We start from the raw sequence: 23,618 nt of genomic DNA on the forward strand, positions 1-23,618 counted from the left end.
TGCACACTCGTGTCTGACCAGAGGCACGCCCACATCCAGGCACAAACATTTATGGACCTACCAGCAAGCTCACGCACATCCACTTCCACAGGTACTCATATGTTCAGACCTAAAGGGCACACACCATTTGTGCCTAGAGCAAAAGAGGCACCAGGTGCTTAGATCTAAAGAGACACGCATGTATTCAGAGCCCCGGAAGTCTGATGAACACAGACAAACCCACACACGTGCACATTTTCACAGAGGTACACACGTGTGCTCAGAGCTACAGTCCTGCATGTGTGGGCTTAGGGCTCCACACCTAGATGTGGACTCACAGGTGTCTGCCTGTTTAGACACTTACACACGAGCTCAGCTGCACAAGGGTGCATACGCAGCATGTCTTCAACCCACCAAGGCAGTTGCATGTGCTCAGAGCTGCACATCCATGCACACACAGACCCACTGAAGCGCACATGTGCACATCTATCGAGGAGTAGACCAGATGTTCCGAATACATGCACGTGCTCAGAAGCACTTGCATATTTCACACACTCGCGAGACACGTACACCTATGTGCTCAGACCCTCAAGGCCCAGGCATATACGAATCCTCACACTCTCAGAATTCCACATCCACACTCAGCTCACAGAGGCACACACACGTGTACAAATCCACTTGCATCACACACATGCTCACACATGTGCTCAGGCCACAGAATCCTCCACGTGAGCTCAGACTTACAGATGTTTCAGAATCACAGGTGCGTGTGCACGTGTTCAGGGCAGGCACGTATACAACATGCACAGACCTTCTGAGATGCAGGCACACACATGTGCACGTGGGCGTGTGAATTCAGGGATGTACACGTCTGCGCCCAGGCTCACAGAGGTGCACGAGTGTCACAGCACCACCTCCGCATACACTTGGGCTCAGACCTACAGTCGCCTGCACATCTGTTCACGTACTCTAAGACACACACATCCTCAAAGGCATATCCTCGTGTACCGACGTGTGTGCTCATGCTGAGGGCCATGAGGGCACACGTGTGTGCATCCTCAGGCAGGCTGTGTGTGCCCAGACCCAGGGGTCCAGGCACACGCACACATTTCTTCAGACTCGCAGACCTGCGCCCCTGCCCCACCGCCCCAGGAAAGGAGACCCTCGGAGGCCCACCTCAGCTCAGACCTTCTGAGGCTCACTCTGATGTGCATGCCTTATGCTCAGACACAAACACACGTGCTCAGACCCCTCAAGGCATGCATACTCGTATTCAGTCCCACGGTGGTGTACACACACGTGAACACACACACACACAGAGTCAGGCCAACCCTGACACGGGCGCTCACAGCTGCTGGTGTACTTACTCATATGCTTAGAGGTACACATGCAGCTCCACATAGAAGGACACCCACATATCCGTGGACCCTCAGGCCAATCACACATGTTCAGACACAGTAAAATGCATGCTTCCGTGTTCACCAGGTGAGCACACAGACCCACAAGGACCCACACATACATGTGTACTCGGCTTCATATAAGCCCACGTGTGCTCAGACCCAGAGAAGCAGCCTCATGCACTCAGCCCACTACAGAGGCGTTGCCCCCATGCACACATACACAGGGACCTCAGAGGCGTACACATGCTTAATTCCACAGGCACAGACACATTTGCTCAGACCCACACATCTAGCTCAGAATCACAGAGGCACAAACATGTTCAGATCCCAACGTGTCTTAAGGTAACACTAGTTGTAACAGAGAAACTCTCAACACCCGTGGTTAAACACATAGACATTGACTTCTCCTTCACGTAAAGTTATAAACACTGTTCCTGATGAGTGAGCAGCTTTTTTTTTTTTTTAGCATCTTTATTGGAGTATAATTGCTTTACAATGGTGTGTTAGTTGCTGCTGTATAACAAAGTGAATCAGCTATACGTATACATATATCCCCATATCCCCTCCCTCTTGCGTCTCCCTCCCACCCTCCCATCCCACCCCTCTAGGTGGTCACAAAGCACCAAGCTGATCTCCCCGTATGATACAGCTGCTTCCCACTAGCTATCTATTTTACATTTGGTAGTGTATATATGTCCATGCCACTCTCTCACTTCGTCCCATCTTACCCTTTCCCCTCCCCATGTCCTCAAGTCCATTCTGTACGTCTGCGTCTTTATTCCTGTCCTCCCCCTAGGTTCATCAGAACCATTTTTTTTTTTTTAGATTCCATATATATGTGTTAGAACACGGTATTTGTTTTTCCCTTTCTGACTTACTTCACTCTGTATGACAGACTCTAGGTCCATCCACCTCGCTACAAATAACTCCATTTCTTTTTATGGCTGAGTAATGTTCCATTGTATATATGTGCCACATCTTCTTTATCCATTCATCTGTCGATGGACACTTAGGTGAGCAGCTCTTTTCAGGGCGCTGATTCAGGGCTGGTCTGTCTCCACCTTGAAGCTGCACCATCTTCACCGTGACTTCCCGAGTTGTGGTGGAAGGGGATACGCAGGGAGGGGCATGAAGGGGAGGGTTTATGGGCCAGGCCTGGGAGGAAGAGGTGTGCATGGGCCCTACTGATTCTGTTCTCCAGAGCTCGGTCATGTGGCACGACCTAGCTTCCAGGCAGTCCAGGAGGAAGCAAAAACAGATTTGGTGACCAGCTAGCCATTTATTTGCCACAGTCTGGGCTTTGGGTCACCAACGATCCAGTCCACTGTTCCCCCCACAGACAGAACACACCCACTCCTACCCAGGAGAGACACCCGAAGCCCTACCCGGTTAGGATAGTCATCTCAGAGGTGAGGATGTCTGGGAGATGGACCCGCTCCATTGGGTCCAGACTTGGCTCCTGGGTACCCATATGTGGTCTGGATACCCATGAACTAAAAGGATAATTGATCTCACTGCCCATACAGCCCAACACACACCCAGAATACCATGATGGGCCAGAGAAAACCACCACCGTAAAACCCTGCGTCCAAAGGGAAGGATGGAGGGCGCACGGCAGCTTGTAGTTCCTAGTGCTGGGAAGATCCAGCCAGCAGGCAGCTTGAGGCTCTGCCCTCAGTAGTGGGGAAGTTTCTCCCTGAAACCCCACCTCTGCTGTGTGGGAGAAACTCCCCTCTGCTTTGTCTGGGGCCCTGGCGCTGCCCTCTGGCAGACCCTTCCCAGTCCTCCATCCTCTGGGTGGGTGTCGGGAAAATGACCTCCTTGGAGGTCTCACAGCCTTGACAGCCCTCTCTTCCTGCTCATGCATATTTGGGGGCCCAAAGGTTGTTTTAAGGCTCCAACAGTCAACAGAACGACACTCAGAGTTCTCTCCTAGACATAATTCTCAAGCCTGTTTATTTCCTTGTTTCTCTGCCCTATCTCTTAATTTAGTGGTGACTATCTTGAGGGCGTTTGAAACAATAGGGGGGGAGCCACACCCTTAGTGTGATCCTTGAGGCAAGGCTGAGCCCCGTTTTTCAGGTGGAAGTGTCACTGGGCCACTATCCCTGAAAGCCGTTTCCAGTCTTCTCTTTTAAGATTTGGGGTTTGGGGGCAGTGGTTCTTCTGACACTTGCCGGCCCCGCATTTCTGGGCTCTCTCTGGTCCCTTCATCTCTGTTGCAAACGCACCAATTCTCGTCTAATGTTGTTTCTTTCTTGTAATACGTTACCAAACACAGAAAGTAAAAGCCGGCATTGTCCCGACTTTTCTGGCACCTTCCCTTAGTGCCTCAGCCTCAGTAAGCACGTGGTCTGTCCCAAGCAACGGTTGGCGCCAGGTGTCCTGCCGCTGCGTTATGTGGTTCTGCATCTTTCCAGCCTCCAAATCCATTTTCTTGAATTGTTACCTGAGGGCCACAGGTTTTTGTTAATGTGACACCCACTTCTGGCTGTGTCTGTATTAGTTAAGGTAACATGTGTTTCTGTAACAGATAACCTCCCCCCGAATCTCAGTGGGTCCTTCAAGGGGAGTTTCTGACTCAGGTGAAGCCCCACCTGGGTGCTCCTGACCAGCAGGTGGCTCTGCCCCAAGGAGTGCTTGGGGAATCCAGAGACCTCCCATCTGTGGCTCCTCCATTTCAACACGTGGTTTGCAGGGTCACTGGAAGGAGGAGAAGGAGTGCGGAGGATCGGGCACTGGAGCTTTTATGGGCCGGTACTGGCACTGCCCACTGCTTACTCCTGTGGCCGCACCTACTTGCAAGGGATGCTGGGAAATGTAGTCTCACTACCCGAGGGCAAGAGGTGGTCACAGAGGCACAACCGCGTGTGTTCAGACCTGTGGTGGCACGCTCACATGTTCTCAGCGACACATTCATGCATTCACATGCACACACGAGCTCAGACCCAGGCCTAGAGGCAGGCGGACCACACACAAACCATGTACAGAGCACAGGCTCACTCACATGCACGCACGTCCGCTAAGACTCGCTGACACGCATGCTCACGTGCTTGGATCCATTGAGGTTCGTGCGCGCGCGCACATGCACACACACACACACACACGCTTAGAGACACGTGCCCAGCTGTGCAGAAACAGACCCTCAGAGGGGTGGGTGCACGTGCGTGCACACAGTAAGCGCTTCACCGTCTCTGACCTTGACTCCACCTTGACGTTTGCCCTTGCTGTGTGTGGGTTTCCGGGTGGGGAGGGGTGGTACCCTTCAGGCCACTGCACACAGTTGCACAGATTGTTCTCTGCTGGAACAGGTGAGTAAGGGCTGAAATCTAGCCAGTGCTCTGCTTGCCAAGCTGTGTGTCCTGTGCCCTGGAGCGGGGCTGTGCCCACCAGGAGAACAGAATGCCTTTTTCCAGTTTTGCACAGAGATACTGTTTGCCAAATGGTGTACCTGCAGGGCTGTGGCCACACTGAGGGTCTGCCGTGTTTCTAAGCCACACGAAATGCCCTGTGGACTAGTGGCCTTCTTGCCGTCACGGCCTGGGCAGGGCACCCAGCACTGGCAGATGAGGCCTCAGGCAACTGATTGCTTAGTCTCTGACGCTCAGCCTCAGTTCTAGATGCTTCTTTGGGGGTGGGCACATCTTGCTTGGGAGGGAATGGGGTTCTTGGGTAGATTTTCAGTCAAGGGCCTTCTTTGCCCTAAAGGCAGAAAGGGCCCAGCTTGCTTGTCCAGCAGCCCCCAGAGGCAGGGGAGCTGGGGGAGGAGGGTGCTCGGGAATGGCTTGTGGTCTCCTTGGCCAGAATGGAATTCCTTTTAGTAAGCGGAACTGACATGCACTGAAATTCAATTTAGGAGCAGAGGGTGGGTGGCGTTTATGATAAGTGCTCCTGTGAATATTTCCCAAATGCTGCAGTTGCCTGAAGTGGGGGAGGGGAGGGAGGCTGCCTAGGGTCCTTATCAGACCCCCAGGGGCACCCCATCCCAATGTGCACCCTTGGCATAGAGCTGGACCCAGGGTCCGAGGCACCATGAGTCTTCATGAGTTTGCACCCCCAAAAGCCCAGCGGGAGGGGCGTCCTGGGGAGCCCCCAGTTGGACTTCTGCAGTGAGAAGTCTCTGAGGGTTCCTCCCCTCCTCCAGGCCCCACTAACTCCTCATTGGCACAAGCTTGCCTGACCCTTCCTGCATGACCCCAGGAAAAGACGGTACCCTACTTTGTGTGTGACTTCACTGCCACAGAGCCCAGGCCGACTTGGGTGAGAGTTGGGGAAGGAAGGCAGCGTGGGGTCTCAGTAGTGTGTCATCTTGTGGTGAGGGGTGTAGGGCCCAGGGAGGAAGTGGCGTGGGAGGTGGAGGCTGAGGTTCAGGGCCAGGAGAAGGGGACACCAAGGGGCAGTTGTGGCAGTGTGGGGGGATGTGAGTGAGGGCAGGGCACCCTCAGGAGATGCTGTCAAAGCCTCGGGCCAGGGAAAGTCCCCAAAGGAGTTGGGGACGCAGGGACAGGACCGAGACCCAGAGATGGAGGCCAGGAATTGGCTGGGGTTGAAGGGCAGGGCCAAGAAGTCAATATGACCAGGACTGGGAGGGCTCTGGAGGCAGGGTTGGGGGAGGCAGGAGGCTGCACAGGGGGACCCTGGGAGCCTGTGTGTCCCAAGGACCTAAGGAACCAGTGAATTGGGGCAAATGGTTGTGGGTGGTGGGGGTGGGGGGGCGGCTCAGGCTGAGCAGGATTTGTCTGTGGTCCAAGGCCTGAAGCCCCCGTACACCCTCATCTACTGGGGAGGTGAGCAAAAGGATAGAAAGCCAAGGTCTACGCCCTGATTGGCTTGATCAGCCCCTTGGGCCATGATGTGTCCCCAGCAAGGGCCTTCCCTGGCACTGAGTCCAAACCTGTGCCTCCAGGACAGAATAGGGACAAGGTGTCAGAGGCACCCAAGGCAGGGAGGAGCCTCTGGAGGTCTGCCTGGAAGAGGAGGTATTTGGTTGGATTCAAAGGATGAATGAGATATCAGCAGGGGAAAGGTGTTCTGAACAGAAGGCAAAGTTCAGGAAGGGGGCAGGTGGTGTGGGCCAGCAGTGAGGACCCCAGATGTGTTCAGGGTCCACACAGGGAAGGGAACCTTGTCATGGCTGGGCCCAGGTGCTACCACTCGAAGGGCTACCAGCCTCCTCCTGAGACCTAACAGCTGAGTTTGCCACTTACCCAGGGGCCAGGTTGCTGGGCCATCCTTGGTGGGTCTAGGGCTCAGTAGGGATGGGAGGACAAACTATGTTCATCCACAGGCTGGGATCCAGGCCTTGGCCTCACCCTGGGCCTGGACCCCAATACCCTAATTTTATAGATGAGGAAATTGAGGCCCAGAAAATGAAAGAAACTTGCCCACAGTCACACAGGAATTAATGACAGAACAGGTCTTGGCCTCCCACATTAAAATCCAAGCCAAGAGTCAAGCAGCCTAGCAGATTCCTGCAGGCGTGGAGAGGATGAGTCAGGCCTTCCGGGGCTCCTTGTGAGACTTGGCCCTCGCCTGGCCTCTGAGAGCCACAGAAGGGACTGGATAGTCTATTCATTCATGTAACCTGACAGTGACACCTGGAAGTCCTGCCCACCCCAGGCCTCAGCATCCTCCTCCATAAAAAGCTGGGGTTGGACAGTTCCAGCCCCACAAAACATGCTTCTCTGCTCTTGGCTCAGTTTTCCAGTGTGGCTGAGCCAGTGGAAGCCCAGGTGCCCCGAGGCTTCACAATCTGGGGTGCAGGTGAGCCCCTGTCCAGGGGGAGATTGGAGCCTGGTGGGGAGAGCAGCCTGAGGAGCTCAGCAAGGCTGTGAGTTCAATAGCAAGGTCTTGGCTGAGCTGGCTAGTGTGGCCAAGGACAGCTCTGCCAAACTGCTGGAGCTTGCGATCTGAAGGATCAGCAGAGGTGTTTGAACAGCAGGGTGGAGACCAGAGCGCTTTGGGTGGGGGGAGGAGGAGAAGAGGTGCCAAGGTGTGGTGGTGGTGGCACATGGCTGGCCTGGATGCACTGGGGCAGAGGGGTCTGTCAGGGAAGCCCTGAGAAGCCTCCCATGGAGCGGGTGGGAGGTTTGTGGTGTGATCTCTGAAGATCAAACCCTGCAGAGAGACCAGGGAGCTGCACTCAGATGGGGGCAGGGCTTGAGCTGTGCTGGAGGGAGAGCTAGAGAGGAAACCTACAGCCCCTACCAGGCCCAGAGCTACCCCTCCAAGAGGAGGGAGCCCTTCCACCAGCCACCTAGACCCAGGGCTGCAGCTCTGTTCTACCCCAGACCAGTGGGTTGCAGTGCTTTTGTTTGAGAGGGGGCCCAGCGGGCTGATGGGAGTTGTAGTTGTTGGCCCAGGGGCTGATGAGAATTGTGGTCCACACCCCTGTAAGGACTAATGGGAGTTGTAATTCTCACCCTCTGGGGCTGATGGGAATTGCAGTTTTGGCCCAAGTGACCCCAGTTATCCGACCTAGGGAGTGAGGAGACCTACACCCCCACCCCAAAGGCCCTCCCCAGTAGTTCTCCTGGGCCCTATATTAGCAAGTGCATCCTTCCCAGATGGCTGTGTATGTATTTTCTTTTCTTTTTTTGCTTTCTTCTTCTTTCCGTTGTTTTATTATTGTTTTAACAATAATAAGAGGGCCAGAGGCTGTCAAGCCCTGGCCAGGTCCTGGTGGCCCATGGGGGTTCTGGGGAGGGGGAGGGGGGGAAGTCAGTGGGGGTCAGAGGTGGAGGGTGAAGAAAGAGAAAGTTGGGGATTTAGGGTTAGCTCAAGAATCATGTGTCCCTGCCCAATTCCCTCACTCACTCCCTGTCCTTCCTCACCTCCTTACCTCAACATGGCTTCTCACCACCACTCCCAAAGTCCTATAGGATAGGACCCTCCTCCAATGTGCCCGTGTGTCCCTGCCAGCTCTTCCTCCCGGACCTCATCACCTCCCACCTTCAGTTCTCCTCTCCCCATGACCAACCTGCAGTTAGCCTTCAAAGCCCCTTCCCATGCTCATCCCCTCCCAAGTCCTCTCACCCATGAGGCAATTCCCACACAGCTGCCTGTCACGTGCCTCCTCCCCAAGCCTTCCTTCCCACTGCTCCCTCCCTCCCCCACACACTGACACCAAGTGGCGGTAACAGTTCCTCAACACCAGCCTTCACTGTGCAGATTTCAGCTTTGTGTTTAATGAGGGGGAGAGGGCCCAAGTGAGGGAGGAGAGAGAGTATTCTGGAGGAAGCAAGTTGTTCAGGGAGAGAAGAGTGAGGGAGGGAGATACCAAACAGATAGAAAGGAAACGTTGTACGGAAAAGTTGTTTTTTTCTTATTTTTTCCGGGAGAACCCGCTTACACAGCTCTGTTTGTAATTTTTTTCTTCATGCTAAAATCACACGGCCTATTTGTTGATGTAAGTTGCCTGAATTCCGTGGTATGCTATCTTCTTTTTTAAAAACAAAAGAAAAAAAAAAAAAAGCAAAAAAAGAGAAAAACCCAGAAAAAACCCTAAAAGATATTGTTGTTAGGTTTGTTTAAATGCTGCTCTTGTATCTGTTTTTAAAGCCTTAAACCAGTAGAATTCTTTTTTTCTTTTCCATTTCTTTTCTATTTCCTTTCTTTTCCTTTTGGTTTCTTAAGACAAACAAAAGACCAAAACCCAGAGAGCCACAGAGCCCGTGCGTGGGGTGCCCAGGGCATCCGAGCCGCTGCCCGCTTAAAGCTTAAAGCGCAGTGCTCCGGCCGGCTGGCGGGCGGGCCCAGCCCGCTCTAGTCTCCGCCAAAGCCAATTGGAACCGATTTGGGTGTGTGAGGCTGTTGTTTCTCTCTCTGTGCCGGCCGCCTGCACCCCGGCCCTCGCTGACGCCCTGTCTTTTCTCTTCTCTCTCTTGTTCTAGGAGGAGAGTTAATATTGCCCATTATCACGGAGGACTCCTTAGACCCCCCTCCCGTGGCCACCCGATCCCCCTTCGTGCCCCCACCCCCTACCTTCTACCCCTTCCTCACGGGCGTGGGTGCCACCCAAGACACCCTGCCCCCGCCCGCGGCCCGCCGCCCGCCCGCCGGGGGCCCGTGCCAGGCCGAGCAGGACGACAGCGACTGCGAGGAGCCTATCGAGGCCTCGGGCTTTGCCTCCGGGGAGGTCTTTGACTCCAGCCTCCCCCCCACGGACGACGAGGACTTTTACACCACCTTTCCCCTGGTCACGGACCGCACCACCCTCCTCTCCCCCCGCAAACCCGCTCCCCGGCCCAACCTCAGGACAGATGGGGCCACGGGCGCCCCTGGGGTGCTGCTCGCCCCCTCCGCCCCGGCCCCGAACCTGCCAGCGGGCAAAATGAACCACCGAGACCCGCTGCAGCCCCTGCTGGAGAACCCACCCCTGGGGCCCGGGGCCCCCACGTCCTTCGAGCCGCGGAGGCCCCCTCCCCTGCGCCCCGGCGTGACCTCCGTCCCCGGCTTCCCCCATCTGCCCACAGCCAACCCCACTGGGCCTGGGGAGCGGGGCCCGCCGGGCGCAGTGGAGGTGATCCGGGAGTCCAGCAGCACCACGGGCATGGTGGTGGGCATCGTGGCGGCCGCGGCGCTCTGCATCCTCATCCTCCTCTATGCCATGTACAAGTACCGCAACCGCGACGAGGGCTCCTACCAGGTGGACCAGAGCCGGAACTACATCAGTAACTCGGCCCAGAGCAACGGGGCGGTGGTGAAAGAGAAGGCCCCGGCTGCCCCCAAGACGCCCAGCAAGGCCAAGAAGAACAAAGACAAGGAGTATTACGTCTGAGCCCCCGGCACCGCGGCCCACTGCCAGCTGCCCCTCCTGGGAGGGCCCGAGAGGAGGGTGCGGCCCTCTCCCTGCCGGGGCCCTGGGGACCCACTCCCTGGCTGCCTCAGACTTCTCTCACGAAGAGGAAACGCAAAAAAATTGAAAAAAAAAAAAAAAAGGAAAACCCCGTGCTCGTCCCCTTCCTCCTGCCGTCTGTCGGCGCGGAGTCATCGTGCGTCCTGGGGCTGTCTGTCCCTCTCAGCTCTGCGCCCATCGGGCAGGGCACGTGCTCACAGCCCTGGGTTGATTTATTTTTTTAAGGGGGGTAGTTTTATTTTGGTGGGGTTGGGAGGGAAGGAAGACTGGGGGTTTTGTACAGTGTCAACTACTCGTCCTGTTCATTTTCCTCCATTTTTCTTCCTCCTCCCTCTGTTCCCCCAGCCTTCCTTCTCTTCCCAAGCCCTCCAGTCCCCACCCCAGGCTTGCTATGTCTCTCTGTCCCCACCCTCCTTCCCCAGTTCTCCTTTTTGTGTGTGTCTGGTTTCCCCCTTCCTTTCCTCCCTTTGGGTTTCCAGAGTCGGTGGGAGAAGGGCGGGAGGATGGGCGGAGCGTCCCAGCGGGGGGCGGGGCCGGGATGGCCCCGAGAGCCATGGCTCCGCCCACCAGGAGGAGGCGCCTGCCTGGTTCCGCCCAGGGAAGGGGCTCGGGCCTGGGAAGACCTGTTCTGTTGTGTGCCGCCGGGCGACGTGCATTGATGGGGAAGCTGCTGGAGGAGCAGGGTGGGGGGCGGGTGGGAGGGGAAAGGCAAATGCAGATATATATTGAAGACAATTAATCTAAATATCGCGAGCAGCAGCCTGTGGCACCCATTGGGCGCGGGCAGCAGGGAAGAGAGGGAGCCAGGCATTACCCGCATACTGCTGGGGTCACTTATCTGCCCACAGGCTCCCTGCTCCCCCATTTTTTTTTCTCTCTTTGTTAACAAATGTGTCTGAGTCTTGGATAACACCCCAACCCCGGAAATGTGTGGGAAAAGAAAACAAAAACTTTCCAAATCCAACGGTCCTGTGCAGTTTGTTCGGGTTGGGTGCTGTTGGGACATTGGTCCGAGCTCTGGGCTGGGGTCTGGGTGCAGATTGGAGCCCACGAGAGCTGGTAAGTAGCCCCCAAAGTTTTGGGCTGAGCATGACTTTGGGCACCTTGGGGCAGCTTGTCTTTGTCTCACCCCCATGTCCCAGCGGGCTGGGGAAGGAGACCGCAAACAGGCCCCAGGCTTGTGAGCAATGACTGGTCTCTGGTCCCATTGGCCACGGACCTTAGCTTCTCTGGGGGCTGACAAATCCCGAGACGGGAGCAGTGTTTTGCCCCCTAGTGGCTAAAGAGGGCCTGCCCTTCTGGTGGCTGTGTGTGCAGGGCATTGGCCTTGACATAGCCCTTGGGGGAGGTGATGTTATTCCTGGGTGGGAAGAGCTTCAGTGGCTGGTCCAAGGTCTCAAGGTAACTCAGTGTCTGAGTCCAGATTGGCCCCTAGTTCCGCCTAACTCTGGTCTCTGCCCCTTCTGCATCTCTAGGGTTTGGACCTTGCCCCCTCCTGGCTGACCGTGGGCAGCCCCTGTGGCCGCAGGTGGAAGTAGAGGCAGCACACCTCAGACCAGGTGTTTACTTCTTCATGGGGACACTAAACAGGCTCATGGTCCCAGACATGCTGAGATGGGTCTGGATTTGTTAAGCCTCTCTGTCGAAAGGAGCCGAGACTCTTGAGATGGGGGTTGTATACGAGGAGCCGCGCACCTGGGCACCCTCGGGAGAGCAAGCAGAGTGTGGGTGGGTCTGTGTCTCCCAGGGGGCCACGGTGGGCCGCCACGCCACTGGACACAGGACTCAGCCACGCTTCCGTCACTCAGGTCTCCTCTGCCTTCGGCTTGGTGGGTCTCGCCTCCCCCTCCTGGCTCTGCTTTCTCGTGCTCTTGGCTCACTGTGGCCCTTCACCGCCCTATTCTGCTTCCTGAGCTCCTACCTCGGGCGGCTCTGCTGCTGGCCAGCTCATTCTTGCAGCATCTTCCAGTTCACAAGCCTGGTCTGTGTTTAGGCCTGGACAGCACCGAGGGCCCTTGGGCTCAACTGCCCACAGGAGCCCCACCCAGGGCCGCCTCATCTCCCCCCCTTCCCTCCATCCTGGGACAAAGCTTTTATCGTGGGACCACCCTTCCCACCACGGGTTGTGCCCCAGTGGCCCTTGAGAGTCTTCCCCCCACCCCCAAGTCCTAACATGGGTGGGAGAGCGAGTCTTCCCCCAGCGGCCCCTGAAGGTGGGTTTCCATGGACTTGGCCTCCCCTTGCCCTCCCGAACCAGCCACCAGGAGGGAGGGTTGGGCCCCGCTTGCCTCCTACAGCTGCTCAGTCTTGGAGATCAGCATCACCGAGGCCGCCTCTAACGCTCTGTGGGAGCCCGAGGGGGAGGCCTGACCTGAGGCAGGTTTGTCAGGACATCCTGTTCCTGTGGCTGGTATTGCCCCCAGCTCTTCTGCTGCCTCTCTCTCGGTCCAAGGAATGGAGACTTAGCTCAGGTTCTCCTCCCCCATCACCACTGGCCAGAGAAAGCAGAGAGAGGCAGGCAGGATTTCCTTGGTATCAAGAAGGGAGCATCCTTACTCCAGAAATTCTACAGTGGCCTTGAATAGTCTATCAGAGTAGGGGGCCAGAAAGAGGGAGCGTGCAGGAGCTGGAAGGATGGGCCCCAGTCCGGCTCACTGCCGTGTGCCTGTGGGACTGGGTGTTTTCCTCTCTGCGTAAGGAAGCTAAGAGCCCTGCCACCCAAGGACTTGGTAGTAAGAGGAAAGCTTCCTGGACTCTGCCGCTGACTTACTGTACTTGTCCGTAAGAGACGGTCACCTTGCTCTTAGCTACTTCATCCCGTGCATCTGATACTGACCTTAACACCTGGGCCGGCCCTGGGCTCCTTGGTGTCTGGCTGGGCTGGCAGTGACCCCCAGGAGAGTCCAAACAGCATATGGGGGGGGGGTGGCCGGAATTCCAGGCACGCTGCTCCTTGCCAGCTGGTACTGGCAGGGATGTGTCAGGAGATTCTACCGGGGGAGGGGAATGGGAAAGGAAGGACGGAGTTTGGGGAAGAAGCTTGCAGTGAAGTCTGGCTGCTGCCCTCGACCTTGAAGACCTGCACTGGCCATGAAAGCCCCCAGGGGAGGGAACACAAGCTCTGGGCTCTTCTGGGAGGATGTCCTCCTCCTGGGGGTGGACATGGGGCCTGTGTTGCTGACACTGTCCTCCCTCACACACCCTCCTGGGTGAGCTGCAGGCCTGGCTGGAGGCAGGAGAATGGCCAAAGTGGGTCCTGAGGCATTTTCCTGTGCCTGCTGCCTGAGGCGTCTCCTGCCATGGGGGGGGGGGCGGAGACTGTAGGGGTGGTGGTGGGTTCTTCTTTCCCACACCCACTTCCCTTGGCTCTACCACTGCAGGGTGCCCAGCAGCTTCCGGGGCCAGGAGCAAACTGGCACGGGCATCAAAAGAGCGAGTGTGTCCCAAGTGAAGACCTGCCTTTCGGGTAGTGGCACCTAGCTGATTGTAGGCCTGTGGCTGCTGCCGAGGGAGGCCCCTTCTCCCTTGGTAGGGCGCCCACTCGGCCACAGTGATGACACTCACTCCCTAGCTGCCCCAGAGGGGCAGGGCCCTGGACCTCCCAGCTTCTAGGTCCTGTTGAATTAAGTGAGGAGTGACATGTTGGAATTAGGTAGGCCCTGGGTCCTGGAAGGCTGTGACCACCTGGAAGGACCAGGAGCAAGGCCGTTCTGAATTTGGGCAGAGGGACAGCTCTGACCACTCGGTGAGCTGGAGGACATCGCTGGGGAGAGGAGGGGCCATCTTCCACCAGCCCTGGGGTCTGCCTGCTGGAGGCTTCCGGATACCCTAAGGCCCCAAGAATGCTAAGCAACAGTAAGTAAGGCAGCTGAGGCTCAGCTGGGCAGCAGGCAGACAAGACAGAAGGTCCACGGCAGGCTGGCAAAATCTCACCTTTGGGCATCTTTACAAACATGATCCCCACACCCAGCCCCTTTGTTCTGGGGGTCTTCACTGAGGGGTGGCCACAGGCAGACAGCTAAAGGACACGACCCCCCAGAGGCCCAGGCAGATATGACCAAGCCAGGGAGTGATCCTGTCTCCCGGGGCCAGGGAGCTGCTTCCTGATTTCCCGTTGACCTTCTTACGTGTGTGCCCACGTGTGTACACCTCACTGATGTGTGTGTGTGTATGTCAGTGTAGAGGCGTGCAGCCTTCTGCTGAGGTGCCTGGAAGCAGAGGCACAGGCACAGGTGGACCAGAGACCACCTGAGCACAGGTCTGGGGTGACTCAGTAGATGGGGCAGCTGACGGGGACCCCGCTGGGCAGGAAAGGCCTCCTGCTGCACCCATGAGTGTGTTAGCTGGGGTGGGGGAGCTCGGGGCCCATCCCTTTCCATCTGAGCTCTTGCACTGGGTTTCCCCATAAGTGATGCCAGTGAGGGGGTTTGGGATGGTTTCTAGAGGGAGGCCCTGCTCTCGAGAAGCTCACTGGATGCCCAGACTTTGAGGCCTGAGGCCAGGCTGGGGGTGTTGGGGCCAGAGCTGGCTCTGGAGGCCTTCGGACCTGCGCTTGACTCCTAATCTGCCCCTCCTCGCTGGGTGTCACAGGCCTCCAGGCACAGTTTCTCTGAGCCTTAGATTTCCCGTATGTAAAATGGGGCAACATCTACCACAAAGCGTTCAGGAAAAGATGAAACGAGACGATGCCTTGAGGCGTCCAGCACGGTGCCTGGCCCACAGCAGAGGCTGGAAAAGGCAGCCACTCGGCTGGCACTCAGGACAGGGAAGCTGGCCTGGGTAAGGGCCGTCCCAGGGAGGAAGTCCCCACCCCCTGTGCCGGCAGACCCTGGGGGCTCATCACTGGAGTCGCCGAGGCACAGTCCTTTATTCACTCTCCCGTCTCCCTCGCACCGATGGCCCTCTGGTCTGTGTGGGAGCTGGGGACACGGGGAGGCGGACTACCCCAACCCTCTGGGGACTCACAGGCCGCAGCCGTGGTAAGAATTCTACTGGAGACTTGGGTTGGGCGCTGGGCCCCAGAACAAGGCCATTGCCCTGGGTATGGGAGGCTGAGGCGGGGTATTTGTCAGGTAGGGAAGGGGCAGAAGCATTCCAGGCAGAAGACCTGGCTGCGTGGCTGGAGTAGCGAGGGGGATGGGGAGGGCCTGAGCTGTCTCTCTGGTAAAGTTGAGGGGCGCTTGTGCGGAGCCTTCAGGGTGGCGTGAGAAGCTGGGGAGGTTTTGAGCGTGGCTGACGTCAGCCTGTGAGCTCAGGGCTGGTGAGGGGCGAGGAAGCCTAGGGTCGGGTCGGGCCCCTGCTCCTCTCTCAGCAGCCTTGAGAGAGGGCCGGGTGATGGTGTACCGGGCAGCGTCCTGCCAATCACACCTTCCTTGGCCCCTTCTGTGTTCAGGGCGGCTCCTTAGATAGTGAGAGGCTGGGCTCGGCTGGAGGGGCAGACCCCCAGCCCTCCGGAAACCGAGGCCTTTGCTCTCCTTCCGCAGAGAAGAGCCTCCTCCTGCCATCCCATCGCAGGCTTCCCAGGAGGCCTAAGGTCGTGTGGATTTCAGAACAGGACACCCCTGGGTGCTGTGTGTTGCCTTCTTTACTGCCCTGTTCAGGAGAGGCACGGAGGGGTTATGTCTCGTGGGTGCAAGTCACGCCTGACCCCTGACATGTGTCCGTCCTGAAGACTTAGGAGATACTGCTGCCCTGCTCTCAGGGGCCCAGGACTGAGCTCCCTGAGCACATCGTGGGGGATGGGTGCGCAGTGACAGCCTTGATAGACATCTAGGGGCTTTAGTAGTAGAGTCTGGGGCCCGTGAGGACCTGCAGTACAGCCGTCACACCCTTAGCTCTCCCTCTCACAAAGTCCTACACCCTCCCTTCCCCTTGATCTCTCCCGAGGTGGAGCTGGGGGGTAGCTAGGGCATTTAGGTCTCAAATGGTGGAATGAAGGGTAGGGGACAAAGTCCATACTGTCAGCCGGGAGACCCAGCCCTTGGTCTCCAATCTCCCAAAAATGTGCTGTGTGACTCTGGGCCAGTCCTATCCCTCTCTGGGCCTCTGCTTCTCCCTCGGTCCAGCAGTAGGGGTGGCTGCCAGGCCTGCCCTCTTCTGGGGTTCTCCGGAGGGTGGAGGGGATGGCCCACTCACTGGCTCCACGCATATTGGATAGTGTCGCGCAGTGGCAGGCTCTGGGTCTCGGGCAGCAGCAGTGCAGCCAGGCCGCTCGGCACTGGCGCCGCCCCGTACACCAGCAGGGGTAGGGAGGCACCGTGTACACCCAGCAGCCGGAGCAGAGGCCCCAGGATGGCTCCCCCTCGGGCTGCCGTCTGGCCCAGGCCCACTGCGGTCATCCTGCCCGCACAGATGCACCTATGAGGGGCCGCACTGCCTACCTGTGGCTTTGGCCTCTCACTCTGGCCCGGCCCTACTCAGCCCAGAGAGGCGCAGTGGGTCAGGCTGGGTCGGGATGCACCTGGGCAGCCCTGAGACCACGTGAAAGAGAGATTCAAGGGGGAAGGCCCAGCTCCGCCTCACCTCGATGGTCAGTGCGTCCCGCACTGCCCTCTGCCGTTGACGGCAGCATCCCTCTGTAGCTCCCGCAGGCCCCTCTCCAGCCGGCCCGTAAGGAGGAGCCACCGTGCTGAGCCTGCCGGCCACCTGGGGTGGGGGAGAGGGAGGGAAGCGGGAGGCGGACACTGCCTGTGGTCCCCAGGGTCTGGCCTGCATGAGCCTCACTGCCCCCCCTGCCCTTCTGCCCAGAGGAGTGGCCTCACTGGCAACCGAGGCTCAGGGTGGCTGAGGTCGGAGGGCGGGGGGGCAGCACAGGGCTCCGGGGCTGCGGAAGCCGCGCCCTCTGGCACCCTCCTTCCCCTGCAGGCCACCCTTTCTCCCTCCTCCCTCCTCCCTCTCTTGGGCTGGGGTTGGGGGCCCCTGTTCTTGCTTCTTGCCTCCTTCCCAACCCCCTGGCCCTTCCCTGGCCTCGCCCGGGACCCAGGGCTGGTGGGCCTGCGTGCAGTAAGGACGCCCTCACTGGGTCCAGGACCGCAGTCCTGCAAGCCCACCAGGGTCCCCCACTGTCCAGCCCTCCCCTATGTCACACGGCCCTTCTGTTTATCCCCATGGCCACACCTTCCTGCCTGAGCTGGCCCCTCCTCAGGTGCCCCTCCCTGCAAACAGGTCCACACCCACCAGGGGAGGGGCTCAGGCCTGCAGCAGGGTCCTTGGTCCTGACATCACCAGCCCCGTCCACCTGCACCCATCAGTCACCAGTGCCCCTCACCTCCAGCACCCCCGCAGGCGACCGGCCCACTGCCCTTGCCTCACTTTTGGGCCTTTCGCCCATGCCCGGTGAGCCCATGCCCGGTGACAGTCGCCGCCTCTTGAGTGCCAGCCAGCCTCAGGCATCCCAGTGCCCCCTCCCCGTGGCAGGGCCCAGCCCCTAACACTAACCTGTCTCCCACCCCCTCAACATCAAGCCCAGATCCCCTGCACCATCCAGGCCTCGGAGCCCCCTCGGTGCCCACCACCGCGCACAGGCTCCTGCCTCCAGACTCAGGTCCCCCAGCCAGACACGTTGCCCCCCCGCACCCCGCCCCCAGCAGCAGCCAGGGCGGGGCCGCCTGCTCCACAGCCACCAGGTCCCTGAAATCCTTGGGGGTTTGCAGAGCAGGGGAGAGAGAGGGACTCAAGCGCACATTAGAGGTAGAGTTGGCAAGACCCTGTGAACTGCTGGACTTGGGGTGCAGCAACCATGAGGGAGAGGGAGGTGTCAGGTGTCAGGTACTCCAGTACCTGTGGGGTGGGGGCCCACCATCAACGTTGGGGAGGCCCTGGGAGGAGCAGGGGTAAGGAGATGCTATGTTTGTGATGCCGAGACACTGGTAATGGGGACATCACGCAGGTGGCTGGAGGCCGGGGAGCGGCAGGACAGGGGAGGGGGTTGGGGGCCTGCAGTGTTTGGAGGGAGAGCGGTGGGCACAGGTGAGATCCCCGGAGAGAGAGCATCGGTGCCCTTTTGTGCGGGGGCCGAGTGAGGGGGGCAGAGCGAGGGCGGCAGGGTCATTGGAGTGGGTTTGTGTGTGCAGACGCTTCTCACGAAGAGAAATTGGGTTGGAAGAGAGGCAGAGGAGCTGGCGGGAGCTGAGGGGCCAGGGAGTCCCATCCTCAGATGGGTCCACATCCCCCACTGATGCGTCAAACCCCAAGCGTGGTTTGTGATGCTGTGATGCAAGGGATTTCCTGCGAGCTCCACATGGGCAGTGACCCTGTCCGTGCTGCTCATCGCTGTCACCCCGGCACCAGCCAGTCCCCCCACCCATGGTGGTGCTCAGTGCAATTTGTTGACGTGATGAAGTAGTGGAGTAATGAATACATGTGGGCACGTAGCACCTGTGTGGGCCTGTCTGCCAAGGAAAGAGGGGCTCAGCCCCGCGAGTCAGCCTCAGCATCAGAGAGCCAGGAGGGGTGCCCTGGAATCTGCACCACTGACATTTGCCCTTCACCCTCTCGTTATGGGGGTCAGTCTGCCTTCCCAGAAGGCCGCCTGTCAGGTACGAGCGCCCGTCTCAGAGCCGCTGCATGAGACGTGATTGCCTCCTGCTCTGGCAAGTGACTGCAAGCTAGTTGCTGCAGGCTCCGTATTAAGGCCTTTTCTGCTCCAGGCTGTTGCGCTGGGAGAGGTCTGTGGAGCCAGCCTTCCTCGTAGTGTGGGTGCAGGTGCCCCGTCCTCCACTGGGCCTCTGCCCTGCTCCTTTCTGCGGTGGCTGCAATGGCAAAGCGGCTACCAGGTGCTGGGCCTATATATATGTGATGAGTGAGGCTCAGCCCTACCCTGAAGGGCCATCCATCCATCCATCCAACCATCCACCCACCTATTCATCCAGCCATCCATCCACCCATCCATTCACTCATCTATCTGTCTGCCTGTCTATCTATATATCTATCTCTCCATCCATCCAACAAATATTTACTGTGCACCTACTATGTGCCAGGAGCTTGGTAAGGGCCATGCCGGATTAATTGCAGGTCAGTGCAGACATTTCCTAGCCTCCCATATGTGTCAGCCCTGTGTGGAGGAACCAGGACCCCCTCTGACAATTGGGTTGTGGTCCTTGTCCTCTAGCAATAATGTCAGTATGTAAGGCTGACTGTGGCTGTGTTTTGGGAGTGGTGTGTGTGTGTGTGTGTGTGTGTGTGTGTGTGTGCTGGATCTTTGCATCCCATCCCCCATCTGGCCTAGTGCTGCCATGCCTGGCACGAAGGAGGGGCTCAGAAAACGTGCCTGGAGGCACACTTGCCAAGGCAGGCAATGACCGGAGAGGGGAAAGGGCCGACAGGTGATGGGAAAGAAGGCGGAGGGAGTGGAGACACGTGGGAGGAGCAGGGGAAGAAGCCCTGGGTTGAGTGGGTGAGCTGTGGCTGTACCAGGCTTCTGTGGCTCCCCTCCGGCCTCCTGCACCCCGGCCCTCTGCGCCCTGGGTGGAGGGTGGGCAGTTATCTCCTCCGAGGAGAGGGAAGGGTAGCACCCACCAGGGGTACACAAAGCAGAGGAAGAAGGGGGCAGGGCCCGCCAGCCGCAGCAGTGCCCAGTCGCGCACGCCGTAGGCCACTGCGGCCATCAGGACCTGGCCCAAGCTGAAGCCCAGGGCTTTCAGAGTCATTGCCAAGGCACGGGCTTGCGCCGATGTCCACTCCGTCACTGCAAGGAGCCTCCCCTGCACGGCCCGGGTTGGGGGACCTATGGAGAGTGCCGGTGTTCATCATGACGCCCGCCACGGCGAAGGCCACCAGGAAGCGGAAGAGGCAGTACACGGTGAAGGTGTGGAGGAAAGCGGCTGCCGTGCCCCACATGGCCATCGGAAGGTAGCTCCAGGTCAGCACCAGCCTGAGTCCAAACACGCGGCACACACACAGGGAGGGCGGCCGGGTCCATGGTGTGCCCACCCTACGCTCGCCTGCTGAGCATAGCGGTGCTAAAGTGCCTCTCAGGGCCAGACCCACATTCTGCGTCCGTGGAGGGAGGGCTCGTGGGCAGCGCCCCCGCGGCCCAGGCAGGAGTGAAGGCACTGGGCAGAGGGTGAGCTCCCTGTCAGCAGGGGCAGCCAAGCAGCAGCGGAAGGCAGGCACGTTGCTGAGCAGGTTTTAGCAGTGAACATTTGATGAGGGCAATGACATTTCACAGCCGCAGAGGAGGGTCAGTGAAACCGAGGCCCGGAGAGGGGCTGAGCTTTGCTCAGCGGCACAGTTGGAGGGTGTCAGAGCGAGACCCGGGAGCAGGTATTTCCACTGCAAGTGGAGTTTTCTCCCCAGGCCGGCTGCAAGAGGCCAGTTCAGGGCCAGTCAGGGCCAGGAGTCTGGGAGCACAGGGACAGTGAGGGGAAAGGGGGCCTCACTTGTCAGAGGCTTGGCGGCACACAGCAGCTCCCACCAGGATCCCGTCCAGGTAGATGGACTGGGCCGTGGGCTTCCGGGCCTCGGAGTCACACATCAGGTCCCCCTGGTGGGAGAGGAAGAGGATCTGAGCTCAGGAGGCTGGATAGCCCAGGTGGGAGGGGCGGAGGGCGCAGAGGAGCCAGATGGGAAGGCCCAGGGCACTGGGGCCGGGCGGCCGGCCTGGTGACCTCTGGAGTTGTCACCCCTTGCCTAAACCCCTCCATGGCTCCCTACTGCCCACAGGTCCAGGATCAAGCCCTCTCTGGCCTCATCTGCCTCCTTTGCTTTGGCCCCTCCACAGCAGCCACCCCACGCTGGCACCTCCTCCCCGCTTTCCCGAGGCCACTTCCCTCCCGTTCCACAGAGAGGCCCCTTCTGCTTGCTGGGATGGGCCGCCTCTCCTGCTCTCCCTCATTTGCTGGATGCTGCCTCTGGGAACCCAGCGACTCTCCCCTGAGTCCCCTGAGACTCCTGGGTGGAGAGAGCTGCCCGAGTTGCTGCAGGAGGGCCGCCTGGGTATCAGATCTGCTCTAGTACCACCCGCTCTTCCACAGCCTGGGGAGAGTATCCGTCTGCAGGCTCATTCCTGCCACCAACCCCTGTAGGGCAATGTGGCCGAGGAGGAGCCAGAAGCCACCTGTGAGTGTGGAGGCCAAGGGTGGCGGGTCCCTCCTGGGACTGGGCCATTTTTGAGTCCAGCCAACTGTAATCTGTGACTTTGGCCTCTAAGGTGCTGGGACCAGGGGAGGGTCTTGGGGGAGGCCCTCACCTTGGCCACGATGGTGGAGGTGCTGCGGTCATAGACCCAGCCATCCACGTGTGGCTCCGTGGCAGCCTCGCTCCAGTTGGTGGCTGCAGGAGTTGCCAGGAGCTGCCACTGTGGTTGGCGGAAGCGGAGACACTGGTGGGGCTCGTGGTTGGGGCCCGGTGGGATGGAGACGGCCAGGAGGGCCTCAGGGTCCAGGGCCCTGGGGACACTGGCCTGGGTAGTGCTGTTGTCCAGGAGGGGCGCCCAGCCATGGTGGCTGGGCATGGCGGCCGAGGAATTCTCCAGCATATTCTGAGTGGTGAGCCACATGATGGGGACCACAAGGGCCACCATCTGGAGAACGTGGAACCTGCCCAGGCTGCCCACTCAGTCTGGGAGTTCAGAAAAGGCCATGGAGCCTGCCCGGGGGGCCAGTGGAGGTGCCCACTTCACAGAGGCCGGCCCAGGGCAGAGGGGCTGACGTGAGGGGCCTGCCTCCCCCGTGGCATCTCCTGCTCCGCCAGCCAGGCCACCTGGGGCATGGCAGTGGCGCCCGCTTCGCAGACCTGGCCCGCGGGTATCCGAGCTCCTGCTCAGCTGCCGTCACTCAGGGTGGCTCCAACGGGGACCTGAGTCTGTGAGGTGTGACCCTGAAGCCACCGGCATCTCCCCAGAGATGCAGCTGCCCCTGGATCTCTGGGAGAAGCTGAATTTGGGAAGTGGGGAAAGAGGAGGCTGAAGCCACCCAGGCTGGAGTTACTGTGTCCAGGTGACACTGTGGAAGAGGGGTTAGTAATCATTTCCTTGGTCAGTTTAACCCGGCTCTGAGGGAGGTGCAAATTCAAAGGCACGGCAGCTCCTGCCCCATGTAGGCTGGGAGGCCTTGGCTCTGCCCTGGTTGCCGTGAGGCTGCCGCCGCCCCCAGCATCCCTGCTGCCCCTTGGCCTGGCTCTGCCGGTGCTGAGGGCTGACCCAGGAGAAGCATTGCCCGGGGTCCTCTTAATCTGGGGGCTGGTATGACATCGTGCGCCGTGAGGACTTCTGTGTGTGTGTAGGCTGAGTCACCGGCAGGCATCCAAGCACCACGCATCCCAGCCAGTGTGGCCCCAGCCCTCCACCCACGTCCCCTCACTTGTACGTGTCCACTGTCATTGATGCTGCCCCGCTTTGCGGTCACCCCCTCCTGAGTCCTTCATGGGGCTTTTAGTGTCACCAGACACCCCATGGGTTCCTCAAGTTCAGTGTTTCCCCAAGGTCTCTGCCCCCTCCCCAAATCCACTCCCAAATTCCGTGTCTTGTTTCATGCTTCCTGTTACTCACTTCCCAACCCCTCCAGTGGCCAAGCCCTACTAACTTCTCCTCCCCCACCTCTCTGTCTCCACAGCTGTCCCTTCCCTGGTCTTCCTGCCTCTGTTCCTGTCCCTGCAACCCATCTCCCACACTGCAAAGCCCTCCTGTCAAATCCTGCTTAAAAGCCAGGGGGCACCCCCTCAGCAGCAGCTAGCCAATGTATCCCATGGCCAGGGCGGGGGTGGGGAAGCAATGCATGCTTGGGGGGAGGTCAAGAAAGATTGGACCTGAGCCAAGAGACACCCCCCCCCGTGGTTGCAATAGTTAATTCTCCAGGCTAAAGGGCCAGAGGCCACAAAAGGGCAAAAAATGTGTGTGCATGTATACATGAGTGCATAGATGTGTGTACACACGTGGTGCATGAAATGTGTGTGTGCATGAGTGTATAGATGTATGCGCACATATATGTACATGAGTGTGTTCAAGTGTGTGTGTGACGTGTGGCAGGTAGAGAGTGGGCAATGGAGCAGTGATGGTGACCCAGCCATTTATTCTCATGTGCTTTGGAGCATGAGGCCCACCTATTTTAAGAATATCTCCCCTCCCACTGCTTCCTTTTGTCTTGCCCACTCTTCCCTTGGCCCATTCATGTAGCTCACAGGTACAACCTCCTCGCCTCCCTGGCCTCTGTACCCCAACTCACCACTGCTTCCCACATGCACCCTGTGCTGGCTCGGTGGGCTCCTGGCCTTACTCAGACAGTGCCCCTAGCCTAGAATGCTATCTCCAGGCTCACCCTTGGGCCACATCCTCCATGTACTACAAGAGCCTCCTCCTCCAGGGAGCTCTCCTTGATTATTCCTGCCTCCCCGTGGAGCTCAGAATGGGCAGTGGAGCCCCCCTCTTCACACTGTCCTGCACCCTT

At 58.8% G+C, this 23,618-nt stretch overlaps 3 protein-coding genes across 5 annotated transcripts in view; 1 reads left to right on the forward strand and 2 right to left on the reverse strand.

Annotated features, from left to right (window-relative positions):
* Positions 1 to 10,910, forward strand: part of NRXN2 (neurexin 2) — a 99,740-nt gene extending 88,830 nt beyond the window's left edge. For all 3 annotated transcript variants that reach the window (XM_022591586.2, XM_089914590.1, XM_022591606.2), the window contains one exon: positions 9,272 to 10,910. In XM_022591586.2, coding sequence (XP_022447294.2) covers positions 9,272 to 10,158 — 887 coding nt within the window. In that variant the 3' untranslated portion in view covers positions 10,159 to 10,910. The remainder of the gene's footprint in view (positions 1 to 9,271) is intronic.
* A 4,563-nt stretch (positions 10,911 to 15,473) lies between these two features.
* Positions 15,474 to 23,618, reverse strand: part of LOC111184043 (solute carrier family 22 member 11-like) — a 47,940-nt gene continuing 39,795 nt past the window's right edge. Inside the window, 2 exon segments of the mRNA XM_089914592.1 lie at positions 15,474 to 15,828; positions 16,372 to 16,575. Coding sequence (XP_089770718.1) covers positions 15,765 to 15,828; positions 16,372 to 16,575 — 268 coding nt within the window. The 3' untranslated portion in view covers positions 15,474 to 15,764.
* Positions 16,653 to 21,817, reverse strand: SLC22A12 (solute carrier family 22 member 12). The gene is given in 7 exon segments (XM_089914205.1): positions 16,653 to 16,706; positions 16,759 to 16,790; positions 16,793 to 16,881; positions 19,753 to 19,921; positions 19,974 to 20,119; positions 20,616 to 20,719; positions 21,425 to 21,817. Coding segments are annotated over 7 exon segments (987 nt in total).

The sequence above is a fragment of the Delphinapterus leucas genome, chromosome 7 (assembly GCF_059928025.1).
Source record: "Delphinapterus leucas isolate spDelLeu-1000000601 "Yukka" chromosome 7, BTC_Dleu_Yukka2, whole genome shotgun sequence".
NCBI classification, from domain to species: Eukaryota; Metazoa; Chordata; class Mammalia; order Artiodactyla; family Monodontidae; genus Delphinapterus; species Delphinapterus leucas.